Source organism: Zingiber officinale, chromosome 2A (genome assembly GCF_018446385.1).
Source record: "Zingiber officinale cultivar Zhangliang chromosome 2A, Zo_v1.1, whole genome shotgun sequence".
Classification (NCBI taxonomy): Eukaryota; Viridiplantae; Streptophyta; class Magnoliopsida; order Zingiberales; family Zingiberaceae; genus Zingiber; species Zingiber officinale.
The window spans coordinates 94,282,274-94,296,319 of NC_055988.1; the positions used below are offsets into that span (position 1 = coordinate 94,282,274).

General features: G+C 38.1%; 1 protein-coding gene across 2 annotated transcripts; it reads left to right on the plus strand.

The window, feature by feature from the left end:
• The first annotated feature begins 1,380 nt into the window (after positions 1–1,380).
• LOC122041582 (probable mediator of RNA polymerase II transcription subunit 26b) lies at positions 1,381–4,713 on the plus strand. Of its 2 annotated transcripts, none has more exons than XM_042601315.1 (10): positions 1,381–1,631; positions 1,882–2,421; positions 2,581–2,649; positions 2,753–2,835; positions 3,208–3,260; positions 3,331–3,446; positions 3,559–3,586; positions 3,680–4,089; positions 4,181–4,271; positions 4,356–4,713. In XM_042601315.1, exons 2-10 carry the CDS (start codon positions 2,014–2,016, stop codon positions 4,475–4,477), a joined length of 1,380 nt encoding a protein of 459 aa, XP_042457249.1. In that variant the 5' UTR covers positions 1,381–1,631; positions 1,882–2,013; the 3' UTR covers positions 4,478–4,713. The 2 variants fall into 2 exon arrangements, with proteins under 2 accessions (XP_042457249.1, XP_042457250.1); XM_042601316.1 differs by lacking the exon at positions 1,381–1,631 and adding an exon at positions 1,658–1,803.
• The last annotated feature ends 9,333 nt before the right edge of the window (positions 4,714–14,046 follow it).

The window sequence follows — 14,046 nt, forward strand, 5'->3', positions numbered from 1 at the left end:
AGTATATCAATCGATTGGTTAAGCAAGAAAGTGGTGTTTAATTTGATAAAAAATATATTATATTTAAATTTAATATAAATTCAATATTATTTAATCTCAAATATATCAATCGATTGGTTAAGCAAGAAAGTGGTGTTTAATTTGATAAAAAATATATTATATTTAAATTTAAATATGCTGTACTTTGGAGAAATTATATCTTATTTTTAAATCTTTATACCTTAAAAAAAATAATGACAAGTAGGTAAGAGTGGAAATAAAAAAAATTGCATGTAGGGAGTGAGAATGAAAATTTTTTAAGGTAAGGACTGAAAAGGAGGTTGAGTTTGTTATTAGAAATTTTAGAATAATTTACGATAGATTTAACCTGGTTTGACTAAACTTGTAACGACCAAACTGAAGGTTATGTGATTGGCTTAGGTAAATAATGACAATTAGATAAATCGATGTATATTAGATAGTTGAAATAAAAAAAAAATTACATGTAGAGAGTGGGAATGAAAATTTTCTAACGTAAGGATTGAAAAAGAAATTGAGTTTGTTATTATGAATTTTAGGATAATTTAGGATAGATTTAACCTGATTTGACTAAACTTGTAACGACTAAACTGAAGGTTATGTGATTGGCTTAGGTACAGTATCTCTATCGACCTAGATCAAACTGAAGGTTATGTGATTGGCTTAGGTACAGTATCTCTATCGACCTAGATCAAACTGAAGGTTATGTGATTGGCTTAGGTACAATGACGACCTAGTCCAAACTAGAGTGATATGTCAAACATTTTTCAATATTTTTATTTTCTTATCAAATTACTTCTTTCTTAAATTAAAGTATCAACATAGAGGATATTTTCTATTGATAAAATATTGTTTAAAAATATTAAATTTTGTGATCATTATTATTATTTTGCAAGGTATATAATAATAATAATAATAATAGTAATAATAATAATAATAATTTTTTTATAAAAAACATAAATTATATTCCAAAATTGCTATCCTTTAATTGTCCGACGAATAACTACATTTATTAGTTCAAATATATGGTAAGTTTTTACTATATCTCACGTTAGAAAGTTCATTATTTTGTAATATTAAACAGATAGTTTTTGTAACTTTATATAATAATATCATTTTTCCATTAAATTATTTTATAATATAAATAAAAATATCAGTGACTGAAAATTGGAAAGAGTAAAATGCTAAGAATTTTAAAATTATAAATATTCTATAGATCTGTTCCACTAACACCACATCTCGGCCGTCCATTTCACCGAGTCAACGACGGCGACCCTTCGCCGTTGCCTCGTCACTTCGTCTTCCCGTCTACACTTGTTATTTTACTGGAAATGATTAAATCCTCACGAATCCAATCCGTCGACGAGTCCGATCGAAATCTACGATCGCGATCCTGGGCGATGCGAGTATTCGTAACCGTCTTGCGTATTTAGATCGATCAAAAACACGGTTTTTGTTATTTTAATCTGCAATTTTGTTTTAAAGGAGGAAGGCAAGCAAGGATTAGGTCCTTTCCCTTCCTCCAATCCCCCTCTCGCTTTCCTCCTATTTGCGGGCGAGAAAAGGGAAATCATTATTGCGGTTTAAGGCGAGGAAGAACATTGAACCAAAAGGCATCTCTTCTGACAATTTTTCCTACTCATTTGCTTTTGAATCTTCTCTTCATTTTCTTTGTTTTTTTTTTTTTTTCTCTTTTTTGGAAAAAAAAAAGTTCTTTTGGATGTTTGTGCGGAGCGTAGAGGAGACGGCGTTTTTGTTTTGGGGCAAAAAGTTGGAATTTTGCAGGTTTTTAAGTCGTCTGTTATCGCCAAAAAGATTTACTTGCTTCTGCTCTTGGAATGAAATTGGTTGAATTTGTTGCAGAAATCGCTCCGGTCGGCAGAGCATTCGTCGATCGTGATTTGATCTTTCCTCCGGTTTGGTTCCTGTTTACGTTCATCGATCGTGATTTCTCCCTGCGTGGTTCGCTCGCTGGCGCCGGCGCCCCTTTCCTCCATGTCGGGATCGCTCGAGTACTGGCGCAAGTTCTTCCGCAGCTGCGAGGGCGATATCTTCGAGGTGGTGGAGCACGCCGTCATGGTGGCGGCGTCGGACTACCCCGACGAGTTCCGGAGCCGAAGGGATCAGTTGGCGGAGAAACTCTTCACCGCCCTGCTGCCGCCCCGGTGCTTCGGTTGCGGAGACGCTGCCGGCGGGGAGGAAGGCGACGACAGCGTAAAGATGGATGATGTGGGAAAACAAACCAACAACGACGACGACAACGGGCCCGAGGACCTGAACAGGATCGTCAGCAACTACAGCTACGACGAGGCAGAGGCGCTCACGGAGGAGATCGAAGAGGCCAACGAGATAGTCACGGAGGTCTCTAGGATAAAGGAGATCCTTGTCAACTATCAAGATGAGGTCTGTTCCTCTCTCTTCTCTCAGAACCTCCATTTCCTGTATGCCTTCGATGTTCCACGTATATTGTTCGATACATTGTCTAGCTAGTTTTCAGAATTGTGAACAAGGCTTATCGATAATCTTTGCTACTCCATGAGTTAACTTTTCATTTTTGTGCAGTCTGATAATGTGTTGTTCGAATCCTTGAGGAGGTTGCAGCTGATGGAGCTTTCTGTAGAAGTACTTATGGTGAGGAATAGAAGTATCATTCTTTTAGAGTTTTCTTGATTGTTGCTTTCTTTAGTGATGCATGGTGTGTTCTTAATCCTGAATCCATCTATTTTGGTCCTAGGCGACAGCGATTGGGAGGGCAGTAAGTGGTGTTCGAAAACACAACTCGAAGCAAGTTCGCCATCTTGCACGAACACTTATTGAGTAAGTTTCTCCTTATGTATCAAGTTTATTTTGAAGCTAGAAAGAAAATGCACTAGGGTGTTTGATCTATGATTCATCACGGAATACTCTTACATAGACACTCCAATCCAACACCTCTATTGATCATGTGTAGGACTTTTTAGAAATAGCAGAATCCGACAATAAAATGGACATTCTTGTCGTTACTCGTATTATATTTGGTTTTTGGTAGATCCCTTAATCAATATTGCTATCTGAATGTACTTATCCTAATATCCCGATCGAATTAATTACTTCATTTATGCATGATGGGATATTTCCTAATTTTTCTATCAACTTTGTCGGCTTATAGTACATTAATAAGCATGCCTAACCATACTTCTGTTGCCGTAGCGGTTGGAAGCTTTTGGCTGATGAATGGGCAAGTGCTACAGCTAACATTCCAGGTAAATAATCGCTTACTTTCTTGCTCATAATGATTTCTTTTATTTGTCGTTACGAAGTAATTATTTGCAGATAATTCTCCGGATTCAATAAATCTTCCTATGGAAGATGAGGAAGGTCTCCCTTTCCCTCCATTAGATGAGGGAGCTCTATTAGCAACCCAAACAGCTCCTATGCATCTGTCTGAGGTACAAACCAATAAATATTTTGGATAATAGTAATTGTTCAATCGATCGATAGGACGTGGAAATGAACTAACTTGTTTCTATTTCCTGTCCTGCTGTGCTGTTGGATTTGAAGTTCTTTGATGAAATGGATGAGGATGGAAGTGTGTAACTTCGCTTTTCCCTGCTCTTTTTTTTTTTATTATTAGTCTGTTTCATATGTGGATGAGCAATCAATCGACTTGAAAATTCTGCAGATTTCAGAAATATGGATGTTTTCAAAGGGAAGAGGGAAAATGATCGAAACATACAAATCAAAGATCCGGAGCAGAAACAGCAGCCCCCAAAGCAAGCAACCGTCTTCAAAGATAAAGGAGAGACAAGGCGGCAAGCACAAGCAGTTACAACCGAGTTAAAGGAAGATTCAAGCAGGCAAGAACCACGACGTTTATCTATTCCTGAAGCTAAAGGAGGAGTGAAGCAGCAACAATCGGTCGTCAAACAAGTTCGAGAAACATTTACTAGCCAGGCAAAGCAAAAAATGGCTGTTTCTGGCCCTGGTAGACTGTCAAAGCTGGTCCCTGAGCAAAAAGCTGGCACTGAGTCGAAACAGATTCATGGCAATTCCACACTTCGCAGGAAGTCGTCCTCTGTTGCTCCGCAAGACGTAAGTTTAATTTTTGCTGGTTTTTTGATGCATTCAGATAGCGTTGTGTTGGGAGTGTACCAAACTAGTAAGAAATTCATCTCGATGGCAGAAAACAAAGAACTCTGAGGATGCTCAGATACGAGCAAAGCTAGAAATCGCGAAGAGGAAGCTTCAAGAAGGCTACCAGCAAGCAGAAAATGGTTTGTTTCAATACTAGGGATCTCTCGTTTAACGCTACATATGATTATCAAACTGATGGACAATTGGCATTCACCTATTTGCAGCGAAAAAACAACGAACGATACAAGTAATGGAGCTGCACGATCTACCAAAAAAGGTAGTCAGTAAGCCACCATTCGCGAAATCCAGAAACCAAGTCAGGAGTTGGGCAAATGGTCGGCGCTAGTGACTAACTTACTGCCATGACTCTTCTGTGTTCGTCACAGCAAAATTATCTGCAGGTGTCGACCGACTCCAATGCTCGAGCTCAACAGACAAAAAAATGAATATTTATTTCCCTTCGATTTATATTTTGTTATGATGGAGTCTCTAAAACACTGAGATGAGAAGGTGATCCAATGGTTCATAAAGTCATTGCTAAGAAACAAAACTTGGAAAGTATACATGTCTTCAAATGCTTCAGATCATTGTTTATTGGCAGATTACAACTGTGTATAAGGGCATAAACAAATTGCCAATCAGTTGATGATTTTTCTAATATCAAAAATGAAAAAAAAAACTCATTTTGTTGTTGATATTTGCAAATTACTTGGTTTATCAAGCTTCAGTTTCGATCTATTTGCATTGTGTTCCTTTGTAGTAGTCAGTAGTATATGTGCATTGTGCTCCTTGTAGTCAGTGGTATATGACCAGTCATTTATCAAGGAAAGTAGTATACGAACAAGTACTTTATTAAGGAAACAGTTTGTTGTATCTTTTTTAATATTCTTGTTTTTTGTTTTTTGTTTTTTTAAAAACATTTTCATTTTTTTTAAAAATTTTTACATAGAGAAGTTCATTATATAATAATAGCAACAAAAACAATAACCTTCACCTCACAAGCCTCTCATGTGATTTAGAAGGGAGGTTATCTTAAAGGAAGGTAAATCATAGGATTTAGTCTAGGTCCTTTATATAGGGCTAGATAGTTTATCATGCATTTCACACATGTTAAAAATTGATCACATAATCTATTACAATAATATTACATGCAAGTATCAATATATATGATAAACATTTTTATTTAAAAAAAAAATCATAAAAAGTCTACTTTGAAGACAATTAATGAAAATAAATTTAAGAAAATTGTTCATGTATTAGTTTTAAATAAATTTCTATTTAGTCCAAATGATTTATTTTTTAATAAAATCCGGTTTGGATTCGAAGTTTGAACCGGATCTTAAACCGGGGTAATATTGGATACCGAACCGGTGAAGTCGGCGGGCGCTATCCAGTGTGCTGGTTTCAATTATTAGGATGGATTTGACGGTTTCCGTTGAGAATTCTTATTGGTTGACCAAAAAACGCGCGTGGACTTATCATTCTCTCATTGGCTGGTCAAATCTTGTTCCAGTACTTGCCTTAGCAAATCAATTTTGAATCTTTTAATATTATTATTATTATTATTAAATTTTTATTTTTATAATTGATACTAAATATTCAATTTACACGTCCATCCAAAATTTAAAATGCACTCACAATGAACGGTCTTAACAGTCCGGCATTTTTAAATTAATTATTTATTTTAAAAAATCATCTATTAATTTACTAAAATTGCAATTCGATCCTTAAGAGGTGCAAATTAAGAAGTGCCCAACCATGAACAATTACTCGGGGCGACTTAATCAAACTAACTTGTAAAGGCTAAATTTTATCAACCTATTAATTTGTTTTTTTTTTTTCATTTTCTAAATAAAAAATAGCAATCCAACGAGAAAAAAAATTATTAAAGTAGCTTTAGAACTCAACTTAAACCAATTTACAGAGATTAAAAAAAAATGGTGGATACGAGCCGGTTCCATGGCCATCACAATTCACAAGAAGGTAATCAAGAGCACAATAATTATACATATGGTAAAAAAGTAACAATTCGTCCTAGATCAATATAAAAGAAGTAAATTATGGATAACTACTAGTCATTAGTATAAATGATCAAGACATAGAGGAGGACATGCTCAGACGTACCAAATTTTGACCCTAAGACCTCATATGACAACATCCTATACTTTAACCACTGCATCGTTCCGAGGGAACGCACAATAATCAAACATTTTATGGGGCCTTAGGCAAGTGATGAACCCTTATTCATAATTGATCTCTGTCCATTATAGATAAAATAATTATATGCTGGCTATATGCAGCACACCCAAGGATAGATTGTTCGTTAGATACAAAATGTCCATCAACAATTTTTTACAGATACTGTTGTTGCCGAGTAAATCCTATTTACCACTCTTTTAAATAATGGAGGTCACTAGAGGACCCATCAAGATGATCATCAGCCAAAATATGAAAACTACACTAGAAAAAAAGGCAAATAGATATGATCCTGTCCAAAAATTATGAAGAAGGCTGGCTGAGGATATGACTTTTGGGTTGACTACTTGTAGACCTCACTCCACTTTGCAACACAAGAAACGTCAGTGTCGAGCCAGGAAAGGGGTCCCCGGCGTTGGTCCTCCAACGCTCAAGTCAGTCATCCGAAAAATGAAGGGAAGTGGAGCAACAGTAAGCATAGGCGTGAATAGTGAATAACGCGTACCTCCGCTGGTGCATGAACCTCCCCTTTACATAGTGCCCCAGTGAGCGACGTGCACGCGCCACAAGGCGCAGGCAAGCTTCCCTAACCGTCCTATGAAATGGCATGTCAGGAAAGTATTTCTGACACCATACCTTAACAAGACATGCAAATCACTGATGCGACAGTAGAAGCTTCCGTCGTACGATCTACCTGTTGATCATGCCTCGTTATTAGTGGCATTATCTCCCAAAGAGATAAAAAGAGATATAAAGGGGATCTCACTATTTGGTCAAGTGGGAAAGCCGCTCGGTCGAGGATCCCTACCTCGTCGACCTGAGCCGATCTTCTCCATAATCCTTCAGCCCAGTTGATTGTTTTCGCCCGACTGGACCAGCGCTTTGGTTACCTTAGTGTTCCTCCACTTCATAATGAGCATCTGATGTTCTGGCCACAGTGCTCTTGGCTATCTAGGTGTTCCGCTTGGACAAACCACTTGTTGATCGGACACTTCATGCCTAATCAGCAACTGTAATAGACCTTCGCTCGATCACCTTTGGTGAGCCTGTTGGTTCTTTGACGTTGACCGCCTTGATTTTGACCTCCATGTTGACTAATATCTCCGCACTTCACCCATACTTGGTGGACCCCCTTTATCACTGTATCACAAGCTTCCCATCAAGTCTAGTCGAAGGAGGCTGTAAGTCCGACTGACTGGATATGTAGTGTCTTTGGTGACCTCCTGATCGGGCATTCCCTTTTCTTAAGTCTTCGATCGGCTTATATTATCTTCATAGTCGTTGTTTGACATTATCTTACTGACTTGAGTGTGTAGCTGCCGCTTGGATCTAACTTCACAAGCTTGGGTTTTGAGACGATGCTCGGCTATTATATAGTTAGAGATCTGTGCCGATTGGGGTGGTTGCCAGTGACACTTAATGATTTTTTCACATCTCGTCGCTTTCTTGGACGAGCGCCTTGAAATAGTCGCTGACGCTATCTCAATTTCTGGAAGACTATACAAATCTCCGATCATTATAGTGAGCACGCCACCCATGCCTTTTAATTACATCCCATTTATGCGTCCCCGTAGCCGGCTGCCACGTGTCCCACTTTATGTCACCGCACGTCTGACGTGACAAGCAGATATTCGCTGATGATGTGACAGACGCCTTTTCAAATTTCATGACCAAATCTTGTCATCACTTTTCGTAACCCTTGATCAGACAGCCCAGAGCGCCTGTCCCCTAGGTTTATGAACCTTTCTTCACCGTTGTATATCATCTGCATCGCATTTCCTCTCCGCCGTGCAAGCTCTTCGTCGCCCTCCTTCTTCGTCACCTTTCGCCGTCAGTATTTCACAGTAAGCTCTTTCTTCTCCTCTCCATTTGCTCCTTGATTGACCGTCAACCTCTAGTTTTTGTTTCTTGCTATTTTCCATGGCTACCACTTCTCCTCCTCCTCCACTAATCGATGAACTATGGTATACATCCATCGAGTCCAACTTTAACGACGACGAGATAATGCAAATGCAAATGTCCTACCACATTTATGATGATAATCAGATAATTATTCCAACCACACATGCCCGACCACATATGTCGCCGAATGGTTGCCTTACTTATTTTAAGGATTAGTTTTTGACCGGTCTGCATTTATCGATCCATCCTTTTTTCTCAACTATCTGTAGATACTTCCACATTTCCTTACCTTAGTTAGTGTCGAACTCCTTCAGGCTTCTATGTGGGGTAGTAGTCTTATTCCGCCTATACGGTATCCCGCTCGCCCGTCATATCTTCCATTATTTCTATTACCCCAAACTTTTTAAGGCAGGGACCTTTTTGCTACAGGCCCGAATGGGCTATGTGTTCTTTGAGAAGGTGTCTACTTCTAACAAACACTAGAATGAACAATACTTTTATGTTCGCCTTCCCAAGCGGCCATCCTTCCTGACCGACCGGCAGATGGAGCCGATGGGGCTTCCCGCTCTGCGCAAGTATCATTGGGAGCCGACTTATCTAGAGGCTGCTGCTCATCTTGTCAGTCAGAAATATCATATACACAAGGTGCTACACGAAGGAGTTTATACATTTTTGGACTAAGTCCCCATCGTTCAAAGTTGTCTAGCTCGTTAGGTAAACTATTTCTTCCTCTATCACTTTAAAATCTTACTGATTTTATTTTCATTTTTGCAGCCAAAGTCATGTTGAAGTCCCTGCTGAGTGGTAAGAGCAAACTCCCCGCAGCTGAGATCAACTCTCGCGGTGCCGTCGAACTAGAAAGTCACGCCAACAGGATCTTTTGGGCCAGTAATCTGCCGCTCGGGTGACTTTCGCAGGAGCCTTGATGAACCTCTTGTAAGATATATTCAACGCCCTCAGATCTAACACACTTGAGCAACGGCCTTGAGAAAATTCTTTTATATAGCTTATCCCCGATCAGGGTGAACTGCCTTACTCTCATTTTTAACAAGCGGGTTTCCTCCTAATCGGCTAATGTGATGCCTGATCAGAGGAACTCTATCAGTGGTATCCTCTAGTTGCTCGGGAAGGTTATTCCATCTATCATATCGATGTGTGCCACCAGTGAGACTTGTTTGACCTGTTGATCTATTACGATCGGTGATAACGAACTGGCTAACTTAGCCAGCTCATCAGTGGCTTGGTTATCCGATTGGGGGATCTTTTGGATAACCACTTCTTGAAAATCGACCTTCAACTTTTCGAAATCTTTGGCGTATAGCTTGAGTTGGGATTTACTTATCTCGAAGTTGCCTAATAGTTAGTGTGCCGCCAATTAAAATCTGAGTGGATGAAGACTCTTGTGGCTCTTACATGCCGAGCTACCTGCAAGCCGGCAATTAGGGCCTCATATTCGGCTTCGTTGTTTGTAGCTCGATAATTCAGTCATACAGACAATTACATCCTGTCTTCCCTAAGCGATATCAAGAGGATGCTGATCCCACTTTCTTGCCAGGTGGATGAATCATCTATATAGTATTGGAGTGTATACTGAAAGCCTAAGCTTTGTAAACATTTATTATGAATAAAGAATCACATTTGGTCAAATTGTCTACATTTAGTTGTAGTTGTTCAATTAATTTATACTGTAGATAACATAGTATGTGGTGCCACATGCAGAAGATGATGTTATCAGTACCTTATAAATTATAAACAGTAGCTCACGACCAAAATGGAAAGGAACAAACCATTAGAAGGTCGTAGTGTAATTAGGTATCAGTTTATCTTGACTGTATAATTACACTAGTACACTTAGAGTGTATTGAGTAGGACCATTTGAGGTCGTTTCTTTTATACTGACTTTATAAAGAAACAAAGACCTCGGTTATTATGGAAGTATGTGCTCTTAATCATAATATAATAACAAGCACATATATTTGATATTTATTTCTTTAATTTATCAATGGGTGAGATTTAGTTCGATGAATCAATAAGCGCGATAAGTTGGGAAATGGTATCACTTATAGTGTGTGTTGTTGATTATAGAAGGAAACTGTGTCCTAGAGATACTAGGTTGATAATGTCCTCAAGAGGAGCTCATAAAGATTGTCATGTTAAACCCTGCAGGTGGACCTAGTCCGACATGATGATAATGTTGAGTGGTACTACTCTTGGACTAAGATATTAATTAAATGAGTTGTCAGTAACTCACTTAATTAGTGGACATTCGATATCTTAAACACAGGGAGACTAGCACACTCATAATAAGAAGGAGCCCAAAAATGTAATTTGGGATTGGTGCGGTAGTTCAATAATAGTTCTCTAGTGGAATGAATAATTATTGATAAAATTAAGTTGTGTGTTCGGGGCGAACACGGGATGCTTAATTTTATCGGGAGACCAAAACCAATTCCTCCTCTTGGTCCCTATTATAGCCTCTTATTTATAGAGTACTATACCCACCTATACCCACCTTCTATACCCACCTAAAGGGGGCCGGCCAAGCTAGCTTGGAATCAAGCTAGAGGGGGACGGCCATAATTAAATTAAAAAGAATTTTAATTTTAATTTTTATTATGTGGAAGATATAATTTATTAAAGAGAATTAAAATTAAATTATCTCTCTTGTAAAAGATCTACAAAAGATTAAAGAAAGAGATTAGATTTCTTTCCTTATTTGTAGATTGGTGAGATATTTTATTTTCTCTTTAAAAATTATTCACATGTTGTAAAATTAAAATTATGGAAATTTATTTTTATCAACCATGAAGAGATTTTGAAGAGAAATTTTAATTTTAAAATTTCTGGAAACAAATTAGGAAGTTTTAATTGTTGATTGAAACTTGTCTAATTTGATTTCATGATGTGGCCGGCCATTAGAATTTAATTGGGGAAATTTTATTTTATTTTTCTCAATTAAATCATGTCAAGGAAATTAAGGAAATTTTATTATAATTAAATTTCCTAATTTGCTTAGGCCAAGGAATATAAAAGAAGGGGTGAGGGTGCCTTCATGAGATACAACCTCTATTATTTCTCTCCCTCTTTTGTTACTTGGTGTGGCCGACCATCATCCTCTCCCTCTCTTCCTCTTGTGGTGGCCGAACCTCTCTCTCCCCTTGGAGCTCTTGTGGTGGCCGGATACTACTTGGAGAAGAAGAAGAAGAAGGAGAGAAAGCTAGCATCTCTTGGAGCTTGGTTGGTGTTTTGATCTTCTTCCTTGGTGAAGCTTCCTTATTGTTGGCTGAACCTAGCTAGGAGGAGAAGAAGGTGGTTGGTGGTTTCTCATCTTGGAAGATCGTTGCCCACACAACGTCCGAGGTTAGAAGAGGAATACGGTAGAAGATCAAGAGGTCTTTCTAGAAGGTATAACTAGTAATTTTTCCTTTCCACATCATGCTAGTTATTTATGGAAATAATACCAAATACAAGAGGCTTACGTTCTAGTATTTCGAATATGTTTTTCGAAGTTGTGTTCTTTTGTTTTTTTTCCCCTTGTGATTTGATTGTTCTTTTTGGTTAACCTAAAGTTATTTTAGGAAATTAAATATTAGATTTCTATAAAAGGTTTGTCTAGTCGGTGGTGGTTGCTCCCATATCCAAGAAGGCCATGTGCCTCGCCACGTCAGTACTGGGAACCGATTATGGAAATTAATATTTAATGGAATTAATAACTTAAGGTGATTTGGGTCGAACGTGTTAAGTTCCGCAGGAGACCCAAGTCAAAACCTAAAAGAACGAATAGATTAAGTTTTGGATCAAACGTGTTAAGTTCCGCAGGCGATCCAAAATTTAATTTAAAAGAACACATGGTAGATAGGAAAAGGTTCAGACCTTTGTACAAAATTTTTGTACAGTGGAACCTTTAGGTTTTCCGAGTAGCAACCAACAATTGGTATCAGAGCTAGGGTTTTGCCTCTGTGTATTTGGTATTAGTTTAATTATGCACATGTCATACATAATTTAGGCAGGATAATAGTAGGATGTGGTAACTTTGTGGATGTAGGATCCAACTATTATGACTTTTAGTTATTATGTGTGTGATTGGACCCTTGGACATGTCAAGGGCATTTATATGTGTGTATATGATTGTATTAAAAATACAGCAGGAGCTGTATTTAGTTTTATTAGGATTTTATTTTTGATCAAGATACATGTACATTCCTTTTATGGAATATAGGATCAAAAATGTAAAATTCTATTTATGTCGCGGATCGAATCTTGCAAAGCGTGGAACCTTCTAAGGACCAGAGGCGCAGCGGAACTAGGAGCAAGATGGATGCGACAGCTAGACCCGGTGGCGGTGGCCAAATATGGCAGCAGCTTGGGATGACAATACACGGAGGACAACTAGAGATAAAAGCTATAATAGTTGAAAATTAGATTTTCTATTTATTGCTTTTATATTATGCTGTGTGTGTATGATAGTTTACATGTTTAGTAGGCTAGCATAGTTAAAATTCCTCATTTATAAATAACTAAGTGGGAGAGGGATTTTTAAGTAAATCCCATGGTCTCCATTACTGGTTTGTAAGTGATGCAAACAAGCTTGCGCGTTGGCTCTGAGTGTCTTCCTCCATAACGGATGAGCTTGTTTGTGGATCACTAGAACAGACTTCCATTTTTGGATGACTATAGGAAGTTAATTAAGAGCGTGTGATCTTCCCCAACGGAAGGGGCATAATCTTATTAATGGATTTAGTGTCAAGTAATGGTATACACTTAGACACATCTAATAGTATCCTCCCCATCGGAATCACTGTTATTATTTGTGTGACCAAAAGACACCAACTATTAATTTTATTTGTCAAAAAGTTAGGTTGACAAGATAATAAAATTAATGGGTTAAAACTCTCCTTTTACAAATGTTGAATTTGTATACGTCCACACTAATGTGGCATACAAAATTCACGGTGTTTTGAGGTGTTGGTTAATTTAAAATAGTATTGTTTGAGGAATCAATATTATTCTAAATTTAGAGTTCTGAACAAAAGTTATTTGTGATTCTTAGGATGACTTTCAACCCACTGTCCATCATACTTCAACAGAATAGACTTACTGGACCAAATTACATAGATTGGAAAAGAAATCTGGACATTGTTCTTACTGCTGAGGGCTATAAATTTGTACTGACTGAGGCTTGCCCTGAAGCACCTACTGGTGAATCAACCCAAGAGGAGATTGAATATCATAGGAAATGGGTAAAAGCTGATGAGATGGCGCGGTGTTACATTTTGGCTTCAATGTCAAATGTATTGCAACATCAGCATCAAGATTTACCGACAGCTTATGATATTATGAACAATCTCAAAGAACTCTTTGGTCATCAGGATAGGGCTTCTAGGCAAGAAGCCATAAGAAAGATAATGACAGCCACCATGCAAGAGGGTACTCCTGTGAGGGATCATATCCTAAAGATGATGGCTTATCTGAACGAGATACAGATCCTTGGAGGAGAAATTGATGGGGAAACCCAGATCGATATGATCCTCCAAACGCTACCAAGAAGTTTTGAGCAGTTTCGCCTGAACTATAATATGAATAAGAGGATTTATTCATTAGCGGAACTACTGACAGAACTTCAAGCAGCAGAAGGATTATTTCGTCACAATGCTCAAATTCACTATGCTGAAAATGGTTCTACTTCTAAACCGAGAGGAAAGAAGAAGAAGAAACAAGTCGGTTCAGCAAAGAAAGTGAATAAATCTCAGAGTACGGGATTTAAAGCTAGAGTGAAGAAGCCGAAGGGCAAGTGCTTCATCTGCAAGCAGGCAGGAC

What these genes read in the sequence shown, in the direction of transcription:
- LOC122041582 (XM_042601315.1), top strand. Translation starts at nt 2,014, where the DNA reads ATGTCGGGATCGCTCGAGTACTGGCGCAAGTTCTTCCGCAGCTGCGAG. An exon ending in TTGTCAACTATCAAGATGAG is followed by an intron (nt 2,422 to 2,580) that starts GTCTGTTCCTCT and finishes ATTTTTGTGCAG; the next exon opens with TCTGATAATGTGTTGTTCGA. An exon ending in TGCTACAGCTAACATTCCAG is followed by an intron (nt 3,261 to 3,330) that starts GTAAATAATCGC and finishes AATTATTTGCAG; the next exon opens with ATAATTCTCCGGATTCAATA.